Raw genomic sequence first — 27,343 nt, forward strand, 5'->3', positions numbered from 1 at the left:
AGGTCACAAAGGAGAATAAATGATATCATTGTTTATGGAATGAGTAAAATTATGGTTTGTATAGATGAACTGCATTACCTTGTAATACATGTCATACTTCTTTAGTGAAAGTAAAAATTGTCGTTGGCTTACCCACTTGAAAACTGATTACTGAAAGCATTCTTTCCTGTTGTTATTTATAAAACAGAACACTTTGTTATGTTCAGCTTTTTATTTAGATACATAAAAGGTATTAGCATAAACAACTGAAAAAAAAAAAATTGAGACAATTTTTGGAGGTCAACAGCAATCACCTATTTTAAGCACACTGCTGGATATGAAGAAATGTAACTTCTCTTTTTCTTTATTCAAAATCTATAATGGTACTTAAAAATACTATGTTCATACATGTCTCTATTTCATACAGAATTGCACATAAAATTGATTGGTTTTATTCAAAAAAGCTTTGGGCACATTGCAGAAATTCTATTTGGTGGAAAGCTGCTCCAGTGATTCTAAGTCTTCAAGGCTTTTGAATGGTTCAATAATGTTGAAACAGAAAAGAAAACTGTATTCCATAGGACATACCTCAATTTTCAAACTGCTGTAGAAGTTAACACTGAATGGAATTTCTGACTGATTTTGGAATGCCAACTAGCAACCTTCTCCGTCTTTGCTTTGCTTGAATTACATGGTACAGTGTTTCCACAGAGCTGCCAGGATCTGCTCTACACTCCAACAGCCAGACTCTCCTGTGATGTATTTCCACAGATTTTATTTTCACAGTGGGAGGTGAATAAAACAATAAACATGTGTGCAGCAAATACTTACTCCACTAAGCAAAGCCCGTGCCTCGGTGTATCTATTGCCTGCTGGATGTCATGGTGCATAAATCCCCTAATTGCACAGTGAAAGTCACATGTCTGTGACAGAAACAGCTTATGGAAGCCTTTTATGAGCGCTGGAGTTTGTCCAATGTTATCTGTACTTTTCTAGCTGTGTTTTGAGTGACTTATGTAGCCTCCAACAGAAGAACCATTAAATTAATGAAGTTAAGCCTGAGCATGGGAAATTGTGCATGCAACAGAGAGAAAGCAAAGATCAAAGTCTGTCATGTTTCAAAGAGAATACATAAAGAACTGTGGGTTTATTTCAAAATCTATCTTACAATAGTAGAGATTATTGCTACATAAATTTATTTTCTTTTTCAAACTAACAGAATTACTTTTCTTTCTCTTACAGAATAATGATATAATCTATTACAATGCAAAAGACGATCAGAATGATGTAAGTAATATGTTTCATTTAATTACATTGCCTGTAATCTCAGAAAATTAGGGGATTGAAAATATTAATGAAACTCTAAAATGATAATTTAAAGATTTGGCAGAAGCAAAAAAGCAAAAAACTTCAAATGTCTTCAAAAGTTTCCTTAAGAGCCAGGCAATATTTTATGTTCTAATTCTCAAAGTCTGTCTCCTCTCATACAGTTTGAATTACTGGTCAGGCAGAAAATGTGCTGGAGAATGAAGATCCTGACAGCAGTATAATTCACTTTTTGAAATGTAATAAAATTATAATTGTAGGATTGGTGAATCAAGATGATAAATGTAAATAATTGACTTTACTCTGAAGGAACCATTTCCTGGCCTTATTTTCCAAGATCATATTATATTGTTCTGTATTCTTCATAATAAAATTTTTATTTGAGGAGAAAGAAGATGTGAAATGTTACTAAATAATTATTTTCATTCACTTTGTGATCATTTATATGACTGTAATAAGATTTGGGAAAATTGAAAATCCAATCACAAGATTTAGAGTAAATCTATGATACTTCAATTCCTGATTTACTAAAACTCTTACTTTAAAAGGTTTGAAGTCTCCTATCTTTCATTAATTGTTAAAAAAGCAATACAAGTTATCCTTACCTACACTGGAGATAATACAACTGCTTGTCTTCATTGTAGATTTAATTTATAAAACCATATAAAAATGTTGTAAATGTATTAATCAGAATTGCCAGCGTGCTTCATTTGCACTTTTTAATCAAGTGTACTTTAGAGATTGATGGCATCACTATTGTAATTGATGCTTCTGCTGTAAGACAATTAAGGTACATAGATCATGTCAAGCAGAACTTTTTCATATGGTTGTATAGAGATATGAGTACTTGATTTCAGATACAACAAACTACTGCCCTGGGTTTTAAAGTTTGCATGATTTAAGTAAAATTCATTAGTAGTAACCTAATTTGAAATATATTGTTCTGTTCTCATTAAATTCACTGGGATGGCAGATGCTAATTTTCTCTGGAAACAGAATTTTGAAGCTGAAATATTGGATTTTTAGTCTAAATATACCAGATAGTGATGGTAGATTGTGGTGTGAAATAAGAGACTGTGATGTATCTGTTGTGGTTGAGTAGTACTGGGAAAGGCCTTGAGATTACTACTTCTACAACCTAAATCCAAATCTGTTAGGCAAGCCAGGAAAGGAAATACTATTTCAGAGTTTATTGTCTTTGTTTTTTATCATTTTCTTCCGGATATTCTTTTCCTTTCAAGAAAAAAATGCACACACACACACCCTAAAACAAATTTTGTTAGACCATATATTCTGTTTTATTTCTGTTTCAGTTTTAATTTCTTTATATGACCTTTTGAACTATTAGAATGAAGTTCATAATAATGTATATTGTCAAGGAGTGATAAGGATACAATGGTCTTTTTTAGTGATAGTGTTTTTTGGGTTTTTTTTGAGAAGACCTTCATGCAGATCTCAGCTACGTATGCAAACACCACAGACTCTTCTTCCCTCTTCCTGCCTGAAAAAAAAAAAAAAAAAAGCTTGAGACAGATTTTTTTCTTTCAATATTAAGAAATTTTAATAGAATCATCTCTGAAGCACTGGTTAGTAAAACTGTGTTTGCAATCCATTTCTTTCTGTCTCTAGGAAGTCCAGGCTTTCTTTCCTCTTCCATGCTGTGAGCCTTCATTTATTCACAGGAAATGATATTGTATTTATCTTTGAGTACAATCAAGAATAATTAGTAGCAGAAATTAATTTATTTAAATTAGACATCTAAACTAATCTCTGTGAGTATCTCTAGAAAGCTGTTCAGTTTGTTTTGAGACAGATGTCTAAGGTCGTCTGAACTAAATCAGTTCTAGGTGTGTGTTCCTCTGTGTTGACCAGGTTCCTATAACAGATCCTTTTAGATCTTAGCTTTTGGATGTTGAAGAATTAGAAGAAATTAATCTCAAAGTTCTGGCCTGACAGTTTTTATTTGTCTCCACTCATCCTTTGAATATTACAGCTTTTTCACAAGAGCAATCCTCTTAAAGTCTGTGTATTTCTGTGGTGTATGTTTACATGCTGCAGTACTGTTTGCTTTCCTTCTTCCCGTTTCCATACCACATTCAGCAGATCCTTCTCTCATTTTTCATCTGCTGTCGTGATGGGCCTTTTCAAATCTAATGACTGGGTTTGCTTGTACTAAAAAAAATAAAAGAGCATGTGGAGGCCAATCATTCTCTGGCCTTTGGATTTCTCAGTCTCTCAGATAAAACGATCAATTTGTAACCCCGTAGTCCATCAATCAGTAATAGACCTTTTGTACTCTTTATGCTACAACAGCAATTATATTCTGCTTGCTTATTTCCCCCTCCCCCCCAGTGCTCTATATAATGTGTGAGCACTTGATGATAATTAATGAGTTTTATCCTCACAACAAGGTAGGAGGTATTGTATTCCCATTTTTTACATCTCGTAGGAAGATAATGGCCAAACTTGTAATTTAATACAGGTCTCCCAGGTTTTCATCCATTGTCCTTTTCCCAAGAACCCTTTCAGTTTGATATATTGCAGCCTGTTTGTGCACTTTAATTTGCAGGTGTCAACAGCTTGTTGTATTTGGACAAATGCTGCAGTGCTTATATTGGACAACTGAGTAGTCCCACATTAAGCTGCTCTTTCTCATTAGTTCTCATATTGCTTTTCCTGTTTTCTCATCTTGTCCTTTGTACCCCTACCTTATTTATAGTAATTTTGCTTCACTGCTCAATTCTTCTCTCTTCTTTATATTGGTCTCCATTTTATTTCCAGTTATTCCACATCTTGTTTACAGATTCTTCCTAATTTTTTTTTCTGTTTCCTTGTGTTCAAATAATCCACAACTCCACCATGCACTGAATTGCTCAGTTGCCTAATTTTCTTTTATCCCAAATTCTTTCCTTAATGTTTCTCTCATCTCCTCTTTGCATCTTGCTCCTTTTCCAAAATTTTTAGTGTAATTTCTTATCATGGTTTTATAAAGTTTTTCCTGCACAAGATAAAACAGCCTAAGGAAATGAAGACTGAATTTTTTCAATGATTTATTGGAAAGAACTAAGTATTACAAGTAAAGAAATGTCTCTAACATGAAACCAGCCTCACATCATTGGAAGTCTGCAGTTTCCCTGTAGTCCCTAGGTTTGAATTGGGAGCAGACAGTTGCATCTCCTGGCAAGAGTTGTGTCCCTAGTTAGCAAAACTGATTTACTAGACATTTCCTTCATGCAGGCTCATATTGGTTTGCAGTCATAACTAACAGGGCTGTGGTCCTTGTGCAATTATTGACCATGTACTAACTGACAGCAGCACTTTTAATTTTATTTTACTGAATTACTGTAAAATTATGGGTCCCTTTGGGCAGTAAGTATCTGCACAAAGTGTGGACCCACAATGTGACTAGGAGTCAATATGCAGATTCCACTAGAGCCAAAAATCTGGAGCATGCCTACGGTTGATTTTCAAAAAAATATGGTTTTTGTTGCTTTATAATAATACTTTATAATACTTTATAATAAAGAAGGAAGGAATCTTTTAAAACCGATAAGCTGTCTGTGCCTTAGGTTTAGGAATTTTTCCTAATTCAGTGGTGCTTTGTTATTTTGGAATAATTTGTGAAACATTAGCTCTCTCGGAGTTTAAACTGCAGCATAAATGTAGCTATCAAGTTGAGGTTTTATAGATACTGATGAAAAGAAATCTACATCAAATTGAATACTGTTGAAAAAATTAGAAAGCCTAGTTAGTTTTGAATGTAAATTCTTCAGAAAAATCATGGTGTGTTTTAACAAACATTTTAGAAAACAAAATAATTTCCACCCCTCCATTTTTTAATTTTTTTAAATAGGAAGTTATGAATAAGCATTGGGCAGAAGTAAGCAGAGACCAGAATGGCATATTCCTTGTGGATTTGCTTCTTCCCAAGAAGAGACTTGGAGGTTTAGAGGCACTGACAGTGATTATGGAAGTTTATTGAGTCTCTGCTTATACCCTTACACAAGTCTTGCCTTTTCTACTGCTTCATGGTATCAAGGTTGCAAAATCAGCTTATATGTGCACCTATGATTAATTTAATAAAGAGAATTCTGTTAATGATTTATCTCAGGTTTACTTGCAAACAAGTCTGAACCTAGTGCAGATTTGATCAAAGAAATGCTGGTTTGTTTTCTGTTTTCCTCCAGCCACAAGAATTCAGGAGTTTCCTGGCTTTTCGCCTTATAACATACATTGAAAAATGGCCCATTTATTTATTTTATTCTAGTTTGATATTTTATGTATTTTATAAATGGACATCAGAAAAGAAAAGTTTCCTCTGTAACCCAGTGTTTCAGGAGCTGTGTGTTGGGTCAGGTAGAGCCCTTGAGGGGGAGATGGCACCTGAGTGTGATCAGTTTGGAGGAGTGTCTGGAACTGAGGCAGGGCAGATGGGGGACTCCAGTGATCAAGTCTCAAAGGAGACAGGTATGAAAAGATTTCTAGAGACTGAAAGGGTGATGCCAGATTTCTGCAAGTCCAGCAGCTGTCAGTTGCTGGATTGAAAATTGAAACTGAGTGTAATGGCTGGCCCTGACACTACATGGAAGGCTGGGACAGTGACTGCTTTTGCATGTCATCCAACAGATAGAGATTTCCTCTGGCTTTTCAAGGCTTTTAAACCCGCTTCTGATAAGACAGAACTTTTAGAAAGCTCTGCATGTGTAAGAGTAGTCTATCTCAGTGCTTTCCCTGTGTCTGGATGCAAGCATGCAAATAACCAAATCAGTCTTACCATCTGGGTTTAGCTAACGGTGGACTTCAAAACATCAGGTTTTTCCTGAGCTAAAGCTACTGACGTTTCAGTGTTTCATAGACAGTGAAGGACAGGCACTTCCAATAGGAAATTTATCTCAAATAATTTAGAATGGGCTTAAGTGCTAAGCTGTAGAGGATGTAGGCTCCTTTTGCAATAGGGCAGCCTAGCAATAGTAACCAGCTAACTTCCCTAGCTCCCTCAGGTCTCTTATTCCTTCTGCTTTCATTGTATGACAACCAATATGGTTTGACATTACAGTCATAAATATGATGTGTTGTGTTTTCATCTTTGCTTTGTCCTTTCCTGCTTCAATACTGAAGAAATATTTTAAATAAGTCATAAAAGATTTGCTCCAGCTATTCTCATTTATGATAAGCGGGCAAAGTCTATGTCATAGCAATTGGAAAATCTAGATAGATAACTCCACAATAACTGTGATTTGCACACCCCTGCAAGAAGGTGCCAACAAGTAGGTGTTGTACATACAACATATCTGTTTAGAGCTTATTTTTATGACTGCTATTCTTCATGTGTGTAAGTTGCAGCTACTTTTAGATTTACTTTCTTCTCTGTCTGAACTACCAAGGTTTTTAACCTGGCCAAGGTGTCGCATGTATCAGATTAAGTAATATTTACATGGATCTAAATACCTAGTTCTCATATTTTCTGTTTGTCACATCTTTTGATGGTATATGGTAGAGTTAGGCATGTGAAAATTTCACTGGAAAACATAATTTATCACTTGTTCTAGAAAAAATTTTGTACATTCTTGGAGAATTATGATACTGAAATGGGCTAATGAGTAAATTTGTAAATAGATTGAAATACTAATTGAGTGGTGCTTCATGGAGATATTTTGAATTTGAACTCTTTGAGAACTTGGGCTGCATCTGTCCCAGTTACTTTGATTTTTAGCAATATGGCATGGATCCTATTGAGTTTTTGTTTGTTTTGGTTTCTCACTGTAATGGGTATTAGCTGCACACACAAATGCCTTATTCTAGCCTTTTTTTTGATGCAGACAGAGGAAATATTTTGACAGGGTAGTTTGCTCTTAGACTTATATAGACCGTAAGAGGGAAATAAATTTGTGCTAGTATAAATTATGTCTTTCATTATGAAACACTGTCAGAGTAGGACTGTTGATAGACCTGTGTAGGGAGTATTTTGATAACTTTAGACAAATTGCATTAGAACAAAATCTGTAGTAAATGTCATATTTTCAACTATATTCTAATTTTTATTACATTTATATCTTGAATATTAACCTATATCTTTTGGTAGTGGAATGTATTGCTTGGAATTAATACTTAAGTCTATAACAAACCCAATGTTTTATGAAATGAGGAGGGAAAATTTTGTAGATTTACAGACTCCCTAACTCATTCCATTTTCAGAAAAACTTCCTAGTTGTTGTACTTTTTGTTTCCTAAGAATATTCCAAGCCTCTTTCCTGTGCTTCTCAAATATGCAATATATTCATAGATGTTCCTCTTATAAGTTACTATATTCTAGGTAGCAAAGAACATACTTACTTTGGTACATATATTGAAAAAGTTTAATTTGAATTAACATGTTTTAAAATGAAGTGCCATAAAAAGGTAGATTTTTTTTTTTTTTTTTTTTAAATACAGCAATTTACTTGTACTTCAGGGAGTTGCTTCTTGTACATTGCAGTGTATAATAAAAAGAATACTTATGGCCAAAATAGACACTTCTTGCTGTAGTGAAGGTTCTGTTATAGAAATGAATTCTGTCATAATAGAACACACAGTGTTTTATTTTTCATGCATGGGGAGGAGTGAGTAAGCAGGAAAACCATATTTTTTATGTTTTTGTCTTTCATCTGTTCATTATTCTTTATATACAAGAGAATTTACTAATTTTAGTATTATGGTATTTTGACTTTCAGATCTTTTAGGAAAATTCAAGTGTTCTTGCTGTGCACATTTCTCTCTTACACCAGGAATCCTGTGTTATCTAACAGGGTGGTTTGGATGCCATTCTTTGGAAATCATTGGATCTGATAGTTGAGGGAATGATTGATGTTGTCTTCTTTAGTAATAAGACTTTTTGCATTGTTTAAAAGAGAATGTGTTTCTTTTACCAAGTATCACTGGGAAACATGTCAAGTCTTTCCATTTCAAGGTCTTACAGGTAAGCTTGAGTACAGCCCACGGGGGAAAAAAAGGCATTCCTTTGAGCTTCCTATTGCAGTTATAATGATCTATTGCCACAGGAAGCAAGGGTTTCTTCTTTTTTTTCTTTTTGATTTTTTCCCTTTTTTTTTCAGTATTATGATTAAAAACGTAGGTGTCAGGTTTATATTCCTTTATTCAAATTTGGGCAAGTCTTCCCTTCTCCCAAATGAATATATGTTCGAGCTTGAAATGAAAAATACATGATAATGAAATAAATGACTGCCCCAAAGCTATCTCCTACCTGTGAAACTGGGTTATGAAATAGTAATGGCAAGAGTGATAACTGTAGGTGCCAGTGTCCTAAAAAAGATGAGAATGTTCTTAACGTGGAGAATCCTACCTTGAAGGCAAATTTGCACAAAGGAGCAGTGCTTGAAGTTTCCCCATGGAAGCTGAGTTTATGCCATGTCAAAGATCAGAATTCAACCCTAAAGCTAGTGATTCATCAGTTTAATGGAAAATTTCTTGCTTCAGGATATTTCCTAGTAATATCAAATGCATGACTGATAACAATTGCAGTGAATGCAGTGTAATTGTTTATCGGTAAATAAAAGTAGCACAAAAAGTTGAACTTGTCTTAGATGTTTATAGCACTTGCAACAGTGAGTTTTAGCAAGCATTCTATTGCCTGATTACAGATACCAGTGTTGTACGAGTGTTCTGATGTGTTGCTTTGAAGTGTGTGGGTCACACTGAGACTTTTAAGTTGAACAAAACAGAACAAATTACTCAATCTGTTTTCGTATGAATGGTCAAAGGTGGAGGTAGGCTTTGAAAATTCCAAATCAGATCAAGAATCCTGTAAAGGAGCACTTAAAATATTTTAATACTTAAAGGAAATTCTCTGTGGTGATGTGGTGTTTAGTTTAGTGTAGGTGATGAAATACAGGTCCTGTTCCAGCCCTGCCGCTGACTGCAAATAGGAGCATTTCTGAATCAGCTGATGCAATCTGCAAAGGGCCAGATCACATTCCCTGGCCTTTCCATAGAGCCATTCTCAACATGTTCTGTCCTAGTTGTTTTTTTGGAGAAATGATGGGGAAAAAAAACAGATTGAAGAAGACAATCATATCTATTATCATCAACAGAGTTGAAATCTTCCCGTGTTTTTAGTGTTGGTGTGTAAAATGGTACATTAAAGGTATTCTTGAAGCTCTTTTTATGGTGTGTATTGAAAATAAATTTTAATCCAGTGGGTAATCACATTGTCCAGATCTAAAAACTTTTGAACTCAAACTTCAACTGGCCTTTTATGTAAGTATTTTAATTTGGAGACTTTAAGAACTTTCGAAATCTACAGGTTGATCTGTTCTTTGTTTTGGTTGTGCTTTCTTGTTTGTGTGTTTGGTTTTTTCTCTTCTGACATATTTCTTTACTTGGACAGGTTATCCTTCTCAAATTTCCCTTAGTTCCTGTGAATGCTATTCTTCTACATTATTATATTGTTAGGATTTGGCCATACTAGTGTTTTTAAAAATCATATAAATAGTCTTACACAGTATTATGGCAGTTTACTTAAATTATTGTATGGCATTTAGTCTGCAGGGAAAGTCTGTGGCCCATAGGTCAGTGAATGGTTTAGTGTTACCTACAGCCTTTATCTACCTAGATACAGCTGTGATTTAATTAGTGAAAAGCTGCATTAAATTTGTGCGACCACAAATTAGCGAGTGGTGCTTATACAGTGTTTCCAGCCCCATTAGTGGGGGAAAAAAAGTAGATTAATAGGGCTTCTGCAGGTCATGTAGTCCAGCCTCCTTCTCAAAGCAGGTTTGTACTGTTATTAATGTTGTTATTGACACAGAAGATGGTACAAATTAAGAAGAAGGAGGAATAGAAAATTAGTATGCTGCAGGATGTACAAAATCTGGACCTAACTAGTATGACTGAAGATAAGAATGCACTGTGAAACAGGATCAGTTGATGGCTTAGCAAAGCATGGCAAAGACAACTGCATCAGATGAAAAAAATCAAATTAATTAAATGTTCACATTCAGTTGGTATTATAAAGAATACCCAATGAAGCATTACGATGATTTAGCAGTTCTTGTTCTCCAGGGATATGATCTTTAATCAGATATGGGGATGGTAAAATGTAGACAGTGTAATTTATTCCAATAAGAGTAGAAAAGTTCCTAGTTTGGAATTTAATTGGGTGATGTATGAAAAATCTAAATTCTCTAGAGTGCATTTTGGTCTTGAAATTTAGACGACTATGTATTTTTATCAACAATGGATATTTTTATTTTATTTCATATGTTTGAGTACTCTAACGGGATGTGAAACATCAGTGAAGGAGGCTGAATTTTAAAGGATTTTTTGTTTGTTTGTTTAATAATTAACTGGGTTCTTCTGAACTGCTAATAGCATTTCAATCACTTAAAATGAGATTTTCTTTTCTTCTAATATGACCCTGTATTCTTACTGCTGTCTAATGATACTGTCTTATCCAGTCAAGCCACTGTTACAGTCAGTGCTGAAGCAGGCGGTTCTGTGCAACACCTGATAATTTAAGGGCAGGTCATCAACCCCTGTGTTTTCCCACACCATCACCCCATTTAGAAGAGGACTGGGATGGGGCATTCAGATGGGATTACGTGTCATGATTCCTGATCTCATGACCAGTTTGGTCAGATTTAGAAATATATCCTCTGAGAGAAGGCACAACCACCCCTTCGCCCCCCCCCCACCAGGTTCGGGAAAAAATAAATTTTCCCCGAAGGAAAGTGAAGGAGATAAAAACTATTTATTTACCAAACACACGGGAAAAGGATAATAATGCTAAATAATAAAATGTTATGCTGTGGAAGAAAAACCTGGGAAAGTGTTTGACTCCTTCCTTTGGTCTCCTCGGAGCTGGGGCTTGGCCCAGGGCTAGGCCCTCTGTGCCCGGTGGAAAGTCCTCCCGATGTGCTCTGAGGTTGACAGCAGTCCTGTAGAAAAGGGATAAAATCTGGAATTCCAGGGAAGGAAAAGCAAAGTCCAACTCTCAGTCCCTCTCTCCGGAGAACAAGAAACTGAAACAACTGGCCAAAAGCTGACTGGAAAGCAGCAACCCGGGTGCTTCCTCGCTCCTGTGCCACAGCTGGGGAAAAAAACCTGCTATTTTTCTGTGACCTTGAACAAGCTGCAAATTGCTTTGCAAAAGTTTTGCTCAGTTTTTTCCTTCCCCCTCTCAGGCTCAGTTTAGAGGCATAGAAAGGCAGAAAAATTAATTTCTGGGCATAGGCAGCGATATGGGATACACATCATAAGGTCACCCCAAGACAGATGTATAACACAGGAGGGATATGGAAATGCTGCCTGAAACTTCAGAAATGGAAGGGATGGCTTTAGGGACCACTGAGGCTTGTCAGACGTGTGTGTCCATGGGACCAGATGAGAGGGATCCAGGGGTGCTGATGTCATGAAGCAACTCTCCATCATCCTTGAAACACTGTGACTGGAGAGGTTTTTGAAGACTTTGGGGTGGGGAAGTCACATTTATCTTTAGGAAGATAAATAAGTCTTATATTTCTTATGTGTTTAAATATTTAAATACACATTTCATTTTACCTGTCATTGTAGTTCAAGAGAAAATAGGACAGGACAGAAATTAATTTTTGCATACTGATATTAGTACAGCAGACTCTGTGCAGATTTTTAGTGAAGGTCAGATATAATCTGTAATAATTAAAAAAAGAAATTTTCTCTAATTCCTTTATTACTATCTTTTAATCTTAAGGGTGTTTTGTTGTGGGTTTTTTTTTAGCTTATTGAAAAATGATATTTTAAGAATGTTCCTTTTTGTCAGAAATTAAGAAAATTAAATCTTATTACTTGAATCATGGTATTTAAGGCACCCTCATAGATGTAGTGTCAACTCTTTCGAATACAAGAGGGCTTCCAGAAGCTTGGATTTCTGTTTTCAAAATCTTTCCACCTGAAGAAATTGGGAAAATCCAGACATTTTCATCTGTTTCTCTAGAATACAATTCACTGAAATGCTACAAGATTTTTACAGAATCATGGAACAGTTTTGATTGGAAGGAACTTTTAAAGTTCATCTACTCCAAGCCCATGCAACAGGCAGGGGCATCTTCAACTAGATCAGGTTGCTCGGAGCTCAAACCAACCTAAATTTCAATGTTTCCAGGGATGGAGTCATCTACCACTTCTCTGGGCAACCTGTCCCAGAGTTTCACCACCCTCATCTCTAAATACTTCTTCCTTATATCTGGTTGGAATCTACCCTCTTTTAGTTGTAAACCATTACTCTTTGTCCTCTCTCAAGAGGCCCTGCTAAAAAGTCTGTTCCCAGATTTCCAGGTCCCTACATTTGATAAATTAATTACATCAAATATTCATTTATTCATGAAACCAAAGTCATGATGCATAGAATTGTGTGACTCGGTCAGGATACAAATAAAAAGAAAACACTATTATGTTTGAGATATATAATAATTTTGTGTATATTTAAAAGTTCTCATCAGAAGCTGTGAACCATAAAGGTCAGATAAATGAATGCACAACCTCCCATAAAATATCACATAGTCTTGTATACAGTAAACAGGGACAAGCCTGTGAGCAGCTGCAGAGAAATTATCACAGCCAAAAGATCGTTGCATTCATAAAAATAGCCTAAGAGGAAAATAAATACTTTTAAATTATTTTGATTCTGTATTTGGTACACACTGACATTACCCAGTTGGCAGAACACTGGAAATAAAATGAATCCTGTAAGAATTTTTTTTTTATTTTTTTTTTTTTTTTTTTTTAGATATCAGTACTCAAGCCAGAGTTCCATTTGTTTTGTCATTGACTTATAGTAACCAATTGATGCATAAGAAGCATATGGAAACATTAAAACATATGGAAACAGTAAAAGCACTGAAAGCAATTTATATTGGATATAATGGTCCTTGAAAATGACACACTGACAGATGCAAATATAGAACTATTTTCCTACTAAATTCCCTCCTATTTCCCTTTCTGAAGCTACCCAGACCCTATTTATATTTTTTTTTAAATATATGTTTTCTTATATGTGCAAATATGCATATGTATATATTCTTATGTTTAACACCTCCCTGTTGTATAACAGAAAAATAAGAATATTTTGGTTCTGAGCCAACTGTTTTCTTCTTTTATTTGTAATTCTTTTAATTGGTTTGTCCCTCGGAGTAGACAGAAGGATGTCACTTAAAATCATCATGTTGCAAAGTCAAGGCCACAGTCCCCCACTGACACAGAGTGAAAACAATAGAAACTCTCCACAGTTCTGTCAAAACCACCTGAACACACTCAGCAGTTTTCCCGCAGCTGGAAAATCACATCTTATGAAAAGGAAATGAAAAAAGTTATCAGAAGGCAATGCACTCATTACATTATCTAAAATGCAGTGAAAGTGCTGTGGCTATTACAAATGCATTCTAGCTGCTCTTCAAAATTAACTCCTCATGCTTAGAAGAGCTGTTCCCAGCCCTTGCTTGATGCAGGCATTTGCTGAGCTGTGTGCTTCAAGCAACATCCCATATTACTCTCTCCATTAAGTGCAGCTGTAACTTTTTAATGGGACCACAAGCATTTTCAGAGGGGCTGTGTATGTAGTTCTACTGGATTATTTTCCTCAGGGAGGAAAAAAACCAAGCAAAACAGAAAAACTGACTAAAACAGAAAAAGAAAAAAAAGAGTACAGAACTGAGCATAGGAGGATTTCTATGCTTATGTTGTATGTGACAGTGTTCATTTGTACAGAGTAGATCTGGGAGATAATTAAAAGAAGTGAGCCTCAATTATTTAAAAATTTGCATTTAGAAATTTCAGCAGATGTTCAGGAATAAAAACCAGGCTGAAACCTAGAGATGAAAATATAAAACTTTTGGAATTCTGCAAGGTAAGACAGGAAGGAATCACAGAGCAAGAATTTTGATGTCCCTAAAACCACAGTGATTATAATTCCATCTCTACATTCATTCCCTAAAATGGCATTGGTAAGGATAGAGAGGCTTTATGCAAAACACAGTCCCTGGATATGAAGGCAATGGAAAATATTATCAACCAATTCCTGTCTGTTTTACATAAATATGAAAGCAGGCAGATGTCATTGTTTCTGGCTAGATATCAGTTCAGGAATTGAAAGAAATCTACTTTTATTCTTTCATCACGATGCTAAGTCTGTTATGATGCTTTGAGCAACTTCTACATTGTTCCTGAAAAGAATCTGCTTTCAGAAGACAACTGAAGATTGCTTCACTTTGATGGTGGGCTTTTTTGTATTTCATGGATGATTTTTTAAAAAAATAGTATCAGCTCTCTGGTTGTGAGTTTTCAACATCAGAAAAAATAAGTTTTATATTAATGTTTTATATTAATATATAATATAATATTATAATAATATTAATTAATATTAATTAATTAATAATATTAATTAATATATAATATTATAAAAAGTCTTATATTAATGGAAAAACCTTCTCATTTCTACAATAACCAGTAATTTTCAACTAAATGAAAATTTATAAGTAGAGACAGAAAATCCACTCATCATCTTGCAGCTGTTGTGATGGAAAGTAACTGAATGCTGTGGCTGCCGTGAAATGGGCAGCTAAACTATGTCACAATTTCTTAAAATTATCTTTATCAATTTGATTTTAATGGATATTTTCTTTTCTGGCGACATCTTTTAATGATATTAAGCTTCCAGTTACCTCATGCAAATACATTAATTTATGTTCAGAAAGCCCTCTAGAGAGAAGTTGCATTATTTCTGTTATGCATTTGGCTTATAAAAAAGATGCAGAAAGTGCCCTCCAGTTTATTGTAGATCATGCCAAAAGTCATTTAGAAATGATTACAAAAAACAGCTGGAAAAAACCTCTCTTTTCTTGAGTTTTATCTGCTATATCAATTTCCTTTTGTTCTGATGGTGAGCAGTAGACACATGAAAAAAACCCAACTTTATTTATTAAAAAAAAAAAAAAGAAAAAGCCTTTAAATGGCACAAATGTGAACTGAAAAGAGAAATGAATTTTATCTACCTCTCAAGGGAGGAAGAAATTGGTCTGGAAATTCATTGCAGCAAAATGAGTGAGTTATTTTGCTGACTGTCAGTGGTAGGTACCAATGTAATGCAATAAGTGAGGGCCAGGTTTGAATAGATGGAAAATTAATCTTCAGCCACTGTCTCCTGTGGGATTTTCTGTGCCAGTATTGATTACATTTCAGCTCCTGACTTGAGAGAGAACTTGGATGGAGTTGGATTTTAATTATAATCACATGCAAGATCACTTTTCTGAAAACAAAGTTTAACTGGATATAAAACTGTACTGACACCACAATCTGTCAGGCTTTTTATAAAAATGCCAGATTAAAATAATTAATAACATTGAGGTTTTCCTTTTTAATCATTCCTTTTTATCTTTTCTTTTTTTTTCTAACTTAGATGTAAGCTACTTGAAATTCATAAATTTGCAAATGAAAACCAAATAGATTCATTTTCAGTATAAGGATCCACTATAAGTTTGGATGTGTAAGGCCTAGTACAGTATTTATTGGTCTTGCTGCTCAGAAGGTAGTGGCCCAATGGAATTCAGCACTAATTTGGCAATAATGGTTCTGATACTTACCTGTTGTGTTCAGACACCTTTAGATTTCCAGAACAAATTGTTCCTGTTAGAGGGTAACTTTGAAATTTTTACAGGATTTTGTCATTTTTTGTCTTTGGTTTTTGGGGCAGATTGATGTGTTGTTGCAGTATCAGAGCTGTACATCACAAAATACTCCCAGGAAAGTCAACAAGAGCAGTGTGAAAGCATCTACATTACTATATGTAGTTTTAGATCCACTGCCCTGCATTAATTAGGTTGAGAAGAGTTTTTAGATTAATGTTTTTGGTTGTGTATCATGGAATATCGGTAGGAATAACAACAGACTCGGTCACAGTCTTTTTCAAGGGGACTTGTGCCAGTGTGTGGTATTAGAAATGCGAGAAGTAGATTTTATGTTGAAATTTTAAGGCATTCAGATCTTAATTAATTAAATATTTTCAATTTCAACAAAGTTTAATCAGATTTTGGCAGTAGACATGAAGCTTCTTTCATAGCATATGAGTGAATGGAAAGACTGAAAGGTTGTATTTATTAATTGGAATGAAATTGAAGTATCAAGCTCAAGAAATATAATCATCTTATGATTCGATGCTTCAGGAATTTCAAGCAAAAATCTAAACATATTGTAATATGAAAACTACTGTGCAAGACCTGCTAGGATCAACTATATGGCACATTGTGTGATTCTTTGTTTTTTTGTAGAGCCAGAAGTTGAAATTTTGTGAACTTCGACTAGTCAGTCCCTTCCATCTCAGGATATTCTATGTTCACGCCCTTTCTTTTTTACCATACCCATTCCCTCCCAAATATTTTTTCTGGAAATTTAGTTGAAAGAAATCTTTTGACATTTACTCATTCTGGTATTTTGGTGTTGTGATGTGGCCTGATGATTCCCAGTTCTTTTCTGAAGTGTTCTGTGAAGGCACTGAAGGTTTGTAGTCATTGCTACTAATTTCAGAAATAAGACTGTTAGAATTTTTTTTTAATCAAATGACTTTCCAACAGAAGAGAAACTTTTTTACATGAGTGATTGATGATTGAGATTGCATTTGCATAATTAGACAAATTCATTACTTTGAGCAGCATGAAGCTAAAAGATAACTTGTGAAAAGAACTCCAGAATTTGTGTAATGGTTAGCATTCCAGTTTTGGGGTATAAAATAAAATACAGAATAAAAAAACCTCAAGCAAACAACACAACAAAAACCTGTGAAAAATTGAACCAAATTACATTGTCTGAAGCTGTCATAGTGCTGTGTCATTTTAAATCATACAATGCATAAACTATTACTGATCCTGGCTCTAGTCTGCACCCTTCAAAATAAGTTATAATGGTTGTGTGGGGTTGACCTTGTCTGGCTGCCAGTTGCCCACAAAGTCACATTCCCCTCTATCACCACCCCCCTCCAGCAGTGGAGGGGTGGAAAATAAAACCATAAAGGACTCATGGATTGAGAAATAGACAGTTTAATTAAGAAAAACAATGTCCAAACATTGAAGCAATGGAAATCAAAAAGATTTATTCTTTACTTCCCATCCGCAGATGATGTTCAAACACTTTCTGGGAAGTAGGATCTTAGGACACACAGCAGTTGCACCACAAATGCTCCACCTTAATGGTAAATGCCCCCTCTCTCCTAATTTCTCTGAGCTTGTAATACTGAGCAGAACATCATTAGAAAGGAATATCTCTTTGATCAGCTTGGGTCAGCTATCCTGGCTAGGTCCCCTCCCAAACTGTTGCCCATCCCCAGAATGGAATTAAACACTAAGTAACAAATTGAACTTCTTAGCATAAGATACATTAGCTAAGCTGCACAAAACCATCTTCCTTTCTTCCCAAAGTTTAGTAGGTTTGTGAGATTCATCTCACCTAATTCTAGACAGCAGTATTGCTGACTTCTACGTCTAGGTGATTTGCCCTAGAGCTACTTTTACAATCAATCAAAAGTAGGAGGCACTTCTAAAGCATGATTCATGTCATGGGAAAATAGGTGTCTAATTAAGATAAGATGAATTGCACTCTAAACATGCCCATTTCTCTTCATTGGCTATGATGGCAGCCTGCAGTGACGAGCAGAACACTGCTGGGTTGTTGAAATTGCTGGCTGTCACTGGTTAGATGAGTTCTGCCCTTTGTGTTTCCAGATTGCTGCTTATCTCAGGCAACGTTTGAACTTATACTTAGTATAACATTTGTCTGTAACCTTGCAATGAAGCAGATGAGAAAATATAGGCAGTTTCATATTAAATTTTCTTGTTTCATTTCTTTCTTCTTCACCTCTGTTTTGTGAGTTCTTTTACTCAGAGTTCGGATTAAAACACAGGAGATGCAGAATTGTTCTTCAGACTCAGATGTTTATTATTTCTTATCTATGGCACAGCCACACAGAATGTGCCTCTAAGTTAACAAGGTGAAACTTGCCCCTGAGTTCTACCTTTCAAGGTCTTTTAAAGTCCAATCTATCCCATCATAGAATGCCAAATAATTATTTTTTACTTATAATCCAGTAACTAATCCTTCATGTTCCTCACTGCGGGTTTTTTGAACTAATACCAGATGACCCATATTTGTGAAGAAGAAGGAGGAAAGAAGAGGAACTAACCTACACCCAAAATCCTCCATCTTGTTACATATATATTACTATAACCCGTAAACCTAAATTTTCTACATCTCTACATATTCTACCCAGTGACATAACAAATTTCTTTTTAATCACACAGCAATAATCTCAGTGCTATCACATAATTTGGGAAGCCTCTCCCAAGGCCTCAGGTCAAATGCAGTGTGCTTCTGAGGGTCATTGCCTGTCAGCACTGAAAGACTGAAATTCTCTGAACTCAGGGTTCCAACAGTTTTATTACATGACATTGTGGATAAGCTAAAAATTTTTTGTCTATATTTATAGAGGATAATAAACAGAATGGTGCCAGCACACACATGCCCAACTGACCAGCAGGTGCTTCATTGTCAGCACTTTTTACCAAGCATAGCAATTTTCAAAAACTGATGACTCTATAATATTAAAAATATCCTTGTAATAGCCTGCAATTGCTGGCCTGAGTAATCATTCAGTATCATAGATGCTATATTATTGCTTTAAGTGGCAGTCAGCCCATGCCATGGGGCCTCCTGCTCCAGCTGCAGCTAAGACGGGTGAAGATATTCCCACCTCTTTTTTGGCCTTCTCTACCTCCTTGGTTCCACACTTCATACACTTTTTGTAGCTGAGTTAGAAAAAGTCTCTGCTTTTCAAAATGTTTAAGAACTAGTACAAATTGAGTGAATTGGAAGGAATCAAGAAATGCATATCAGGGTGCAGACAGGTGAGAGAAGAAGGGAACCCAAAGCTGATAGGTGGTGGTGAGTGTTTGGGGACCTTTCCCCTTGGGCAGGTTTAGCCAGCACATGAGGTTTTACTGAGACACAGTTAAAATAAACCAGTGAACAAAACCTGACTTAATCAGAAGTTCTAAGAAAGCTTAATTTCCTTGCTTTATCTGGATGTATGCCACAGTTTCTGAAAAATCTGTTTATGAAATGTATATGGGTGGTATAATTTTTAGATTTGTGATTTGCTATATAATCTGCAGAAGGGAAAAAAAATTATATTTAAGATTTGTTGCAAATTATTACATGTAATAAAAGGCAATTTATTTGCCTTGTGTTATGGGTGTAAAAATTCCATGCAGTTATGAAATTTAGGTGTGTAAGGTGTTAGGCTCTTACTTTTCTTTTGAAGATCTTCATTTCACTGAATTGCATTGGATTATTCAAAATTAAAAGCAAACTATACCCAATTATTCTTTGACGTAGAGCAACTAATTGTGTTTATACACAAATGCAAAATGTTAGCAATGAAAGAAAAGCTATGATTTTTAACGTAAAAAGAGAAAATGTGAGTGGCATTGTTTTTAGCACATTTTGTAATATTTTGCCCTTTACATGTTTTTCTTTAAAAAGCCTGAAAAGAATGAAACTGAATCTGGCAGCCAGAGAATCAGACCAGTGTTTGAAGACGATCCTGTTTTCCGACGGCAAACATCTTACCAACATGCAGCAGTCCACATACCAACAGATATTTATGAAGGCTGTAAGTAGCATGAGAACAAAGTGATTTATATTTTAATACTAAGGTCATTATTTTTGTCTCATTCTTAAAACAATTTTTGTATCCATTTTTAGTACAGGTTTGCTGTTACAGTCACTTTTACTTCTTTCAGTGCTACTTCAGAGATGTGTTGTATTAGGGATATGATTCATTTTATGAATTGGTAGGTGCCACAGTTAAAGGAATTCATTAGGATTGTATCTGAGTTTTAGTGTAACTGGAGGTAAAAACAAAACTCTTACATATTCTGACTTTCTAATCCATTCTTTCTCCATCCTGTTCACATTTAATAGAAACAATTCTTGACAGCTCTTCTTTACACATTGTTTGGCCTCAGGCAGAGATGAGTTCTGAAAACATTTTTGAGTATCCCAAAAACAGGTACAGTTCAGGGAAATAACATGCTGTGTGAGATGGTAGTACCAATATTGCATCCAATGTATTTCTAAAATTGCAGTAACAGCCTTTAACAGAGAATGTACATAAAGTCTTTCTAAACTATGAAAAAAATAACATCTATATGCATATACTACTGAGGATTCTTTAATTGTATTTCAAAATTAAGTATTTATATTTCAAGATGGAAATAAGTCCCTGTGCTCATCATCAAGCAAAAAATCTTTGTACAATAAAAAGACATTTCAGCATTCAAAGGGGCTGCATATCTTTTAGAAGGCGGGAAGAAAAATTAAGTAGGATTTGTATTTTTAAGTTTTGATTTTTTTTTTTTATTTAGGGTCCTAATTTTAAGTATGCAGTCTTTTTCCTCTGTTAAAGTCTTATCAAGAGGAACGAGACCCTCGTGTGACCTGAGCTTTTTAAAATTCATGGCCACAGTTGTGTGCAGCTTCCATAAATGGCACAGGGATGAAAATGGAAATGTCAGTAAGATGGGGAAAGAATCATAGTAGCTCATATTCTTATGTGGTGAGCTTGACTGACAGACCTAGAAGATTATTCTGGGATTCTGGCTTTAATGAGTCCTAAAGTGCACTGTAATTGTAGGATTACAGAGAAGTGACAGGCCATTTCCTCTGCTTTTTTTTGAAGAGAATTGATACTTCACTGTTAAAATGTTGTAAAAACTCGTCTCCAACTGTTAGGATATTAGTAAATGCTGTGTGAACTTTGATATAAGATTTTCATCATAGCAGTACATAAAATGTTTTCTTGTGTTGAATTTAACATTTTAAATGGAATTCCTAAGGACATATATCCCTTAAAAATGTATACTATGTAATGTTACTGTACAGCCCATAAACCTGAAAAGGAAGACAGATTATGATTTCCATAGGAAAGATACAACTTTATTATCTAATAAAATGAAAATAACATAAATACACATTTCTGGAGAGAGGTAACTGCATGTACAATATTTATGGTTTGTAATTCTTTGCCTTTGGTTTTTATATTAATTACCAGAGAAGTGGAAGCCTAGAAAATTACCAGTAGTCTGTAACTCTATGTCAGAAAAATCATGTTGTTGTGTTTCTGGGTAACTTTTGGTTACAGATGGAATTTTCAGAGATGACAGCTTGAGAATACCTAAAAGTGCCAGATTTCATGTCAATAAACACAAAATGTTCACCGGGTTTTATTTTATAGTTACAAAGTTCATGTGTCATCTGAAACACAGTGAGCAATTGTGAGGTAGTCATTCACCAACAGATTTCCCAAAGCAGAATTTAGTGTTGTTCTCACATTATGATCTACAAGCAATTTTTTATAACCCTAGAAAGACTGATAACATATCTTAAACACTGCTGTCATTTTTCTGCCTGTTCATGGGAGCTAACCTGTCATTTCTTGGTAGAGGTTTCAGTGTCCACTATAACAGCGTGCAGCTGTACATTTGAAAATTCCTGGTCTAAATCCCAATCTGTTAGGAAGCATTTGCAGCACAAGTATTACAACAAATCCTGAGAAAGAGTGGATGAGACACAGTTCACAAGTTTTATTGCTTGAAAGCCAATTTTTTTGGACTGAATTACTTACACCTTGTCAAGCAGGTTTCATTTTTTCTCCTTTATTGTATATGCTTTGCAGGATGCCAAGAGAAAGAAAGAATCACTCTGGATCTCACAGAACAGTTTTCAATGACTAGATATTTGACTTGCCTATTCCTTGAGATTGGTTTTCGCTTCTCTTGCCTCTTACAGCAGCAGGTTGTTGTCTCTAGGGAAGAGGGACAATTACTGTAGGAGCCACATGTGATCTGAATTTTCATGTGGGCCTCTCAATCACGCTTTTTCATGTCAATTGATTATTTTCTGTATGAAACTGGGAATTTGACTCTTAACCATAGAATCATAGAATCATTAAGGTTGGAAAAGTCCTTTAAGATAATCAATATGTTGTCCATTAAAGTCTTTCCTATTTAGGTTTCATTTTTATTAGAGTTATTATTTATGATCATTTATGATTTTTAAAATTGAATCAAATTATGAATTCATGTCCACTTAGATTTTTGAAAATGGGAAACTGTTTTGTCTAGTCATTCTGTAATGGTGCACAACCTACTTAAACTGAATCTAGTGTGTCCTATAAAACAATATCCTTTCTCTTTTTACATATATAGTGATTTGCTTCTTTTGAATTACAGTGATGAGCTTCTTGTGAAGTAGTTCCTTGTATTTCACTATAAAAATATATATCATTACAAAATATTCATTTACTACATCCAGGCTATTACTTTGTGTCTTCTTTGATTGTAGAAATAAACATTATGAAAGTTAGTTGTTTTTTGATTTTTTTCTCCCTGGATCTGATGCCAAAACCTGCGCAGAGACAGGAGAAAGTCTAGGGAGTTAATTTACTTGCCTCTTTCTGAGGATTGGAGAGAGAGGGCAATCCCAATAAAATAGACCCAAATCAGACTTTTAATTTAGTATTTTTCAAGAGGCCTATTTAGGTTTTGAAATAAAATCAATCTGCAGCTGAAAACAGAACAGACCCTCAGGTCCTCTCTCTACCACATGCACTGGGAATTAGTCATGCATCTCCTGTTAGTAATAGCTGAAGTCTTATTTCTAAATCCTCATTAAAACTGTACCCTGCTTATCCCTAAGCAGAATATAGGAACTGCAGGCCAGAAGTAAGAGGAAATCTCTGGCACAAGGAAAGCGAGGTTAATCTTCTCAGTGGATACCACCACATGCCCTCGCTGTCTGAGATCCCCTCTCTCCATCTGGTGCAGTGATTCCTCTAGGTGAATGTCTGTACTGGTGTTATGGTTTGAGGTAAGGTGTTAGACAAAACACACAAACCAGATTTGATTTTTTCTGTATGGTTATTCCTGCTTTACTCCTTTTAAATCAGAAATGGAAATACTGCTTCCACTTGGCACTACTGGATTAGCATGGAAGAGTGGATTAAAGTGTCAGGTTGAATGTAATGTGTCCTGAACATAACAACATAACTTTGAATATATTTGGACAGCAACCAGCAAGAAAGAAGGGCTTCCCTGCTCTGAAGCCATTAAACCAGGCATAAATATTGAGTTACAAGTAATTGATGGTTCATATACCTTTAGTAATCATAAAATATAAATGCTGTTTCTTCATACTCCCCTTTCATGGCAGTCAAATTTTTTCTGCTTTTAAACTCTCGTATTTATTATATATTATGTGATAGCAAGTTTGGCAGTGGACATAAATTTTGCCTTTATATTAGTGCATCATATATGTAAATAATCAGTCATTGACAAAGCATTTTGATATTATTGTACTCCAGTATATCACTTGAGGGCAATAAAAACTCCTAGAAATCATTCAAAAAATTCAAGTTAGATGCTATAGTGATTTTTATCTTGACCAGAATATTATTTCCTTGATAAATTTTTAAAATTTTGTACAGTTTCTGCGTATATTGTGTATCTCAGGCTAAGAAAAGAAAAATAAATATTCTTTGGGAACAGCAGTCTAGTGGAAGGTGTTCCTGCACATGGCAGGGGTGTTGGAACTAGGTGATCTTCAAGGTCTCATCCAACCCAGTACATTCTGTGATTCTGTGAATAAAAACCTTAGAAATAATGGGAAATGAAACCATGACAATGACAATATTCCTCCTCCTCCAAAAAAAAAAAAAAAATCAAATAAACTAGGAAAGAATGTGTTATCATTTATTCATTGAAGGACTCGTGTGGATAATAAGTTTTATTAAGGAATCTAGATAATGAAAAATCTTGTGTAAATATTTTGGCACTCTACATCCATGTTCTTTAAATATCCAAAGACACAATAAAAAGTTTGTGTGCTTTTTTTGTATTTAGTTTAAATAGCAGTTACAGACAGTCAGGACACTTTAATTACTTAAATTAATTGGTTCGTCATAATTTAAGATTAGTGCTCTTGGTATATTTTTTGTGATAGCTTTAAAACTGAAGCTATTCAGAACTCTTTTTCTCCTGGTTTATTGTAAGGGATAAATGAATAGTGCAGGTCTACTACATCGGAGATTGAAAATCAATTGTTTCAAGTCTCTGAGATTTTGTGTTTGTTCACACCTTTAAATTTGGAAATAGATACTATGTATGTCCCATGCAGATGGCATGTAAGGTTACTGTAACTTCTTCCTTTTTTTTTTTTTTTTTTTTTTTGGTATTTTCTCTTATTTTAATCAGTGAGTTATTTGTGAAAACATGTGATGAGTGAAGTAGACCTTTAAATGAATTCCAGTGTCAGCCTGTTTTAAATACCAAAGACTATGGCTTGGGGTAACTATAAAGCAAATGTTAGTTGCAGCTAAGTCCCTAAGTACTGCCTGGTTGGTTCAATATTAAACCTGGAAGGAAAATACTGATGCATAAACTTAAATAAAGAACTCTAGGGTCAGTATTGCTTTTTATGCTCTGACAATCACAGTCGGGTTTTTCCCCACAAGTAGCTGTCTAAAGCTCCCTGAATTAAATTCTTATTTAAATAAGCAGCAAAAAGAAATGGCTTTTCTGGCTTGATGAAAAAGCTTGTTTCTGTTACAATCAAGAAGGCCAAACAACTTGAACAGTGTTCTCCATTGCAAGGAGGTACTTATATTTTGTACTGGGATTAGCACCATTAGTTAAATTGGATAGATGGTCTTGCATATTCACTTGACTTCAAGCTGATCATGACTTCTGTCTGAAGTTATCAAAATAGAGTAGGGAAAGACTTTTTTTTTAGCCAAGGGTAATTTTTTCCTCCTTGAAAGACTAGATTGATTAGGTACATGCTAGTTTGAAAATACAAGTGTAGTAAGGAACTATCAATGCAGATTTAAAGTAATCTGCCTAATAATGATGCATCACAAAATGATACAATACCATACTCTCAAGCTGAGTATTTGAGAATCCATCTTGGCCTAGACAGTTTATCCAAGACTAACTAATTGCTAAAAGTGGCATAAGGTTCTTAATGGGAAAAGAAATAATGTCAAACCTGAAATAAAACACACCTATGTTGTAATTCCAGGTACTCTTCTAGACTTGCATATTCTTACCTTAAGATATTGAAATAGAATGTTCAGATGTTTCTGCAAAATAAGAAAGCAAAATTTTTATTTTCAGAAGTAAATTTAGAACCTAAATACCCTAGGCTTTCATAGAGATGTAGTTGTCTAAACACAAATTTCTACTGAAAGTGGGTTTTCTGAAATATTCTACCTCTGAACCGAAAAACGTTTATTTGAAATGAATCAAGGGTTAGCTATTTACAGTCAATATGATTGATTTTATTTATTTGTATGTATTAGTGTGAGAGCTGATTGAAAGACAGCATCATGAGATTCTTGATACTTGACACTAAGCTCGTTTACTGGAATAATTTTGTAAAATCTTTTTGAAAAATAAGTTTTTATCTAGAAACATTTGGAGGAACTTATATAATATAATAAATTACATCCCAAATTTTTGGGCTACTCTTTGAATTGTACTAGGCTTTGTTATTTGTCTCAACTTAGAAAGAACAGATATTAATTTCTACATTCCTATTTGTTATTTTGTGTTGAAGAATTTTCTCAGCTATCAGTTTAAGTACTTTTACAGCTTAGAGCTATATATTAAATATTTTACATCTATTCTAATCATTTAACCTGGGGAAATTAAATACTAAACTCAAGCAAACAATCACAACTCACTAGAAATTCATGATGGGAATTTTCTCTTTGTCTTGGTGAAGCCTTTTATCCTATACAGTAATTTTTTACAGGGCTGAAAAGAAGTTACAGGGTTTAGTTTATGATCCTTTGGAAAGAAATTTTCTTCATATTTTTGTGGTGATCTTCTCTTACCAGGTGTTATTTTTACTTCCAAATAGTTTTATTTTGTTATAGATCTAATTTTGGCAGAAACAATATTTTCATTTCCACTGCCAACTTTCTTTCATGGGTAAACATATTAACACTGAATATCTGTACCCATGCAGACATTCTAGTTTTCTCTGTTTCAGTTTTAACCATGCTTCCAGAGAACCCCAAACTTCATGATTATCATCTGTACTTCACTACAGAAGTGCACTGAATAGATCTGTCTCATGATCGATTAGATTTGTATTTTTCAAATATAGAAATTTAGCTTCTACTTGATATCTTTTAAAAATTCTGTTTTCCAGCCTACTTCACCTTTATTGAATAAATATTTAAAGATATATTTAATTACAAAAGAACCCCTATATTTCTAAAACATAACTACATCAGGGTGTTGTATTGACACAGAATTCCTCATGAAAACCACATTCCACAAAACAAAATCACATTTTAGTATGTTATTTCTTTATTAATAAAATTATTTCTTTTTAAATGGAATAAAATATATCAAGAATTCTTTTTTCCTATTTAAGTCCAGGAAATGGTTAATTTATTTCCTTTTTGCTGTTGGTATTGTTCATGCTCTTTTAAAAAAGAAGCAAACCTAAAAAATCTTGAGTTTGGGTTTTCAATAAAACAGCACAAGTGTTAGGCATGGCCCTAACCCATGGCTGTGGGCTATTTTTACAGTGACCCTGTTGGGCACCACTGACTGCCAAATTTTCTATATTGTATTGTTTCTGTTCTAATAACCAGAAGTTCATCTGCATGGACCTCTGACATGATACAGCCTTCTTAAATACTCAGAGGATATGACCTTCTACTTGTTTTGAATTCATAGTATCACAGTGAGCTGGGAAAAGCCATACCAGAAGCCAAATTCAGGATACCTGGTTAAGTTGATCTTTGTTTTGGCTTCAACAAAATAGAATATTGTACAATGAGGAGATTTTCCTTCCCTTTGATTTTGAAAACTCTGGAGCTTAAACAGAAAAACGCCAAAACGCCTTTGTGTTCCTTCTTACTTTCTTTTCCCGAACTGTATAGCATTAATTTGCA

At 34.6% G+C, this 27,343-nt stretch overlaps 1 protein-coding gene across 12 annotated transcripts in view; it reads left to right on the forward strand.

Annotated features, from left to right (window-relative positions):
• The window catches only part of CACNA2D1 (calcium voltage-gated channel auxiliary subunit alpha2delta 1), a 368,603-nt gene that overhangs the window by 193,893 nt on the left and 147,367 nt on the right, over window positions 1-27,343 (forward strand). For all 12 annotated transcript variants that reach the window (XM_069035534.1, XM_069035542.1, XM_069035561.1 and 9 more), the window contains exons 5-6: window positions 1,222-1,266; window positions 19,858-19,987. In XM_069035534.1, coding sequence (XP_068891635.1) covers window positions 1,222-1,266; window positions 19,858-19,987 — 175 coding nt within the window. The remainder of the gene's footprint in view (window positions 1-1,221; window positions 1,267-19,857; window positions 19,988-27,343) is intronic.

This window comes from Aphelocoma coerulescens, chromosome 1A (assembly GCF_041296385.1).
Source record: "Aphelocoma coerulescens isolate FSJ_1873_10779 chromosome 1A, UR_Acoe_1.0, whole genome shotgun sequence".
In the NCBI taxonomy this organism is placed as follows: Eukaryota; Metazoa; Chordata; class Aves; order Passeriformes; family Corvidae; genus Aphelocoma; species Aphelocoma coerulescens.